At 58.9% G+C, this 3,175-nt stretch overlaps 1 protein-coding gene across 1 annotated transcript in view; it reads right to left on the minus strand.

Moving 5' to 3' along the window:
• Positions 1–10: 10 nt before the first annotated feature.
• Positions 11–3,175, minus strand: part of SH3BP1 (SH3-domain binding protein 1) — a gene marked incomplete at its 3' end in the record, with an annotated part of 9,713 nt that continues 6,548 nt past the window's right edge. Inside the window, exons 13-19 of the mRNA XM_009708066.1 lie at positions 3,012–3,172; positions 1,915–1,995; positions 1,690–1,806; positions 1,153–1,250; positions 833–962; positions 554–666; positions 11–75 (exon numbers count right to left, since the gene is read on the minus strand). Of these exons, the coding sequence (XP_009706368.1) occupies positions 11–75; positions 554–666; positions 833–962; positions 1,153–1,250; positions 1,690–1,806; positions 1,915–1,995; positions 3,012–3,172 (765 nt within the window). The remainder of the gene's footprint in view (positions 76–553; positions 667–832; positions 963–1,152; positions 1,251–1,689; positions 1,807–1,914; positions 1,996–3,011; positions 3,173–3,175) is intronic.

The following is a 3,175-nucleotide window of genomic DNA, read 5'->3' on the forward strand; positions in this document are numbered from 1 at the left end:
GGGTGGGAGCCATGCTCCGGAGCTGGGCCACGGGTGGCGGCGGCATCATGGGTCGGGCTGGAGCTGGGCGCTTGCCTGCAAAGAAAGCTGGGGTGGACTGGGGTCCTCGCCGCTGGGGTCTCTCCTCAGGGCAGGGGTGGGGGCTGTGGTGCCGGCCATGTGTCAGGCAGGGAGCTGCAGGCAGACTGATGGACAAACTGCCCCTTGCCCAGCTCCCATACTGGAGACCCAAGTTCACAGCAGCTTTTGGGGGCTTTTCCCACCCTCTTCCCTTCACAAGGGGCTGTGAGCTTTGACATCTCTTTATGGGCGGTGTTCAACCCAACACTGAAGGACTTCATGTCCGTCTTACAGTCCCACCTTGGCTGGGGCTGGGGTACGCAATGAAGGACTGGATCCTGGCCATGCTGCCCCATCCCCTTCCCCTCATTTGGTGGCAGGGACATCCCCAGCACCCTTTTGTGCGGGGAATGGTGGGGATGAAGGCAAACCAGAGGAGGTGGCATTGGGGGTTGTCATTTCCCAAGCACTGTGCCATCTGGGGCACCCTAACCTTTGCGGGCAGTGTCATCAGTCATTGTTGGAGCCGGCGGCCCTGCAGTTTCGGGAGGTCTGGTCACTGCTGGGGATGCCGGCTGGGACCTGGCCTCTGGGTCCCTCGAGGTGCTGCGCAGAGAATGGGGCAAGTCAGGATTTGATTGGGCATGGTGGTCTTGGCCACGAGGCACCTCGTGTCCACTTGCAAGGGTACAGCCTCTGGTGTGGGGTGGGATGGGGGGAGAACATGGGGAGAACTGGGACAACCAGAACCCCCAGCTCCCACCAGACTCACGCCTCTCCATCTGGGAGAGTTGAGGTGCTAGCTGGAGGGGGCTCAGGGGTCAGCTCTTCCACCGGGGCGGCCTCACCAAGTCGTCTGTTCTCTGGTGGCATGAACATGCCCGAGACATTGAAATCTACCTCTGGGTGGAGAGAAAGGAGGAGACCCTGTGAGGAAGCGCTTGCCACCCAGAGCTCCCCCCCAATGACCCCACGGCAGGGAACCGGAGCAGCCCCTCTGCTTCCCTCCTCCTGGGGATGGACAAATGTCCCTTTCCCTTCCTCTCCCCTTCACCCTGGGCTGCGGCCACCCAAGCGAGGCCCTGGCCCTACCTCCGGGGAAGAGGGTGTCTGCGTTCTGGATGAGGGCTTCCACCACGCTCACCACCTGGATGGAGGAGACCGAGGCCAAGTCCAGTTGCATGGGGTCTCTGAAAGACAGGGATGGGGGAAGCATCAGAAAAGGGATTTTGGGGCATTAACTCTTTTGGTGTTCATTCCTGAGGGGGTAGAGCCTGAAGGGGAGACAGGCCAGCCAAGGTGGGTAGTAGAGCAGGAGGTGGGCCTTGTTCATGGTCCTGGAAACCCTGGCTTGATGTTGGGAGGCCAACAGTGCTGGAAGCCATCCATGTAACAAGTGCTCCAGGTCTCAGCCTCTTCCTCTGCTGCTTTGCAGAGTGGCTAAGAGGACATGTGCTTGGCTAAGGGGATGTGCCACTCGGGGACTGCGGGGACAAGGGACAGGACTTGAGGATGGAAGAGGCGCGGGTGCCTGAAGGCTGCTGGCTCAGCCTTTCCCATGGCATTGGTGCTTAGGGCACCCCAGCCAAGGCTGGGAGCTCCCTCCCACCCCTCCGAGCCAGGCCTTACTCTGTGCTCTGCTGCGACCACAGCAGGTTGGGGCCCAGCACAATGGCGATGTTACTGGGGGTCATTTTATTCACCTCCTGGTGTTCGGCCAGCTTGGCTAAAAACTTGACCAGATACCTGTGGGGTAAAAGGAGGGCGAGGGGGTGGTAAGTACGGATTTGGGAAGGGAATGGCTGCCCCCGGTGATTGTTTGGGGCCGAAGAAGCCCTGTCCCTGCAAAAACACCTCAGATTGTTGTAGCTCTCCCGGGGCAGGCGGCTGCAGGTGTCTCGCAGGCTCTGTATGCGGCTGTCAACGTCCTTTAAGCTGCAAGAGAGAAGAAGGAGGTGGAGAGCTCAGCTCGCTCCCTATGGCAGAGAGGGACACAGTGTGCCAGGGTGTCAGCCACCCCGTCTGGGCCATAGCCCTGGGGAGGGAGATGCTCGGCTGCTGCCTTTATTGGGTAGCTAAGGCAGGCATCCACGGAGGAGAAAATGGCACCCCAAAGGCTCAGAGGGATTTAATATGATAAGAATATAGCTTGTGGGTGGGCCTGGGGGCTAGCACTGCCTTGCCACCAGCAGCCACCCTATTTCACTGTGACTATGGGGCTCATTGGCACTGAGCTGATCCCTTCAGAAAGATGCTCTCCCAGAATCACAGAATCGGTTTGGTTGGAAGAGACCTCTGGGATCATTGAGTCCAACCTTTGCCCTAACACCACCATGCCAACTAGACCATGGCACCAAGTGCCACATCCAGTTTTTTTTCAAACACCTCCAGGGATGGTGACTCCACCACCTCCCTGGGCAGCCCATTCCAATGCTGAACGACATTGCTTTCTGTGAAGCAATGCCTCCTCATTTCTAGCCTGAACCTCCCCTGGCGCAGTTTCAGACCATGCCCTCTTGTCCTGTCACTGGTTCCCTGGGAGAAGAGGCCAACCCCCACTTCACTACACCCTCCTTCAGATTTCCCGCTTTCCCCAGGCTTTTTGCTGTGCCTCCTTTTCCACCCCCTTCCATCCCAAAAGCAAGAGGCCAAACTGGGCTGGTGGGCCGGTAGGATGGGGCTCATGCCAAGTAGGTCTTCCCAGACTAAGCTCTTTTTGCAATCAGAAAAGCTGCAGCCTTCCCCCTCACCCTCCTATGTTTTTTATTGCTATTCTCCGAGATTTTGGGCCATCTGCATTTCTGCTAACCATGGGACAAGGCAGGTGCTGTGTTCGTATCTCCCTGAACGAGGCTGAGCAGCCTTGCTCTGAGTGCCGGGAGGGATGGAGGAAGGCGACCGAGGGCTTTTTGAGCCTTGCCAGGCTTTTCCACCCAAACACCCAGTCCCACCTGGCCACTTTGACCCATTCGTTGTAGAGCTCGAAGGTCATCAAAGGCTGGGGCAGCTCCCGCAGGTAGGATTTCAGTGCACCTGGGAGGGGAGGGGGAGCGGCACGGCTGATGGTGGCTGGGGGACAGCAAGGACTGCCCGATCGTGTCCCCCCGCCCCGCTT

The sequence above is a fragment of the Cariama cristata genome, unplaced genomic scaffold, assembly GCF_000690535.1.
Source record: "Cariama cristata isolate BGI_N322 unplaced genomic scaffold, ASM69053v1 scaffold29579, whole genome shotgun sequence".
In the NCBI taxonomy this organism is placed as follows: Eukaryota; Metazoa; Chordata; class Aves; order Cariamiformes; family Cariamidae; genus Cariama; species Cariama cristata.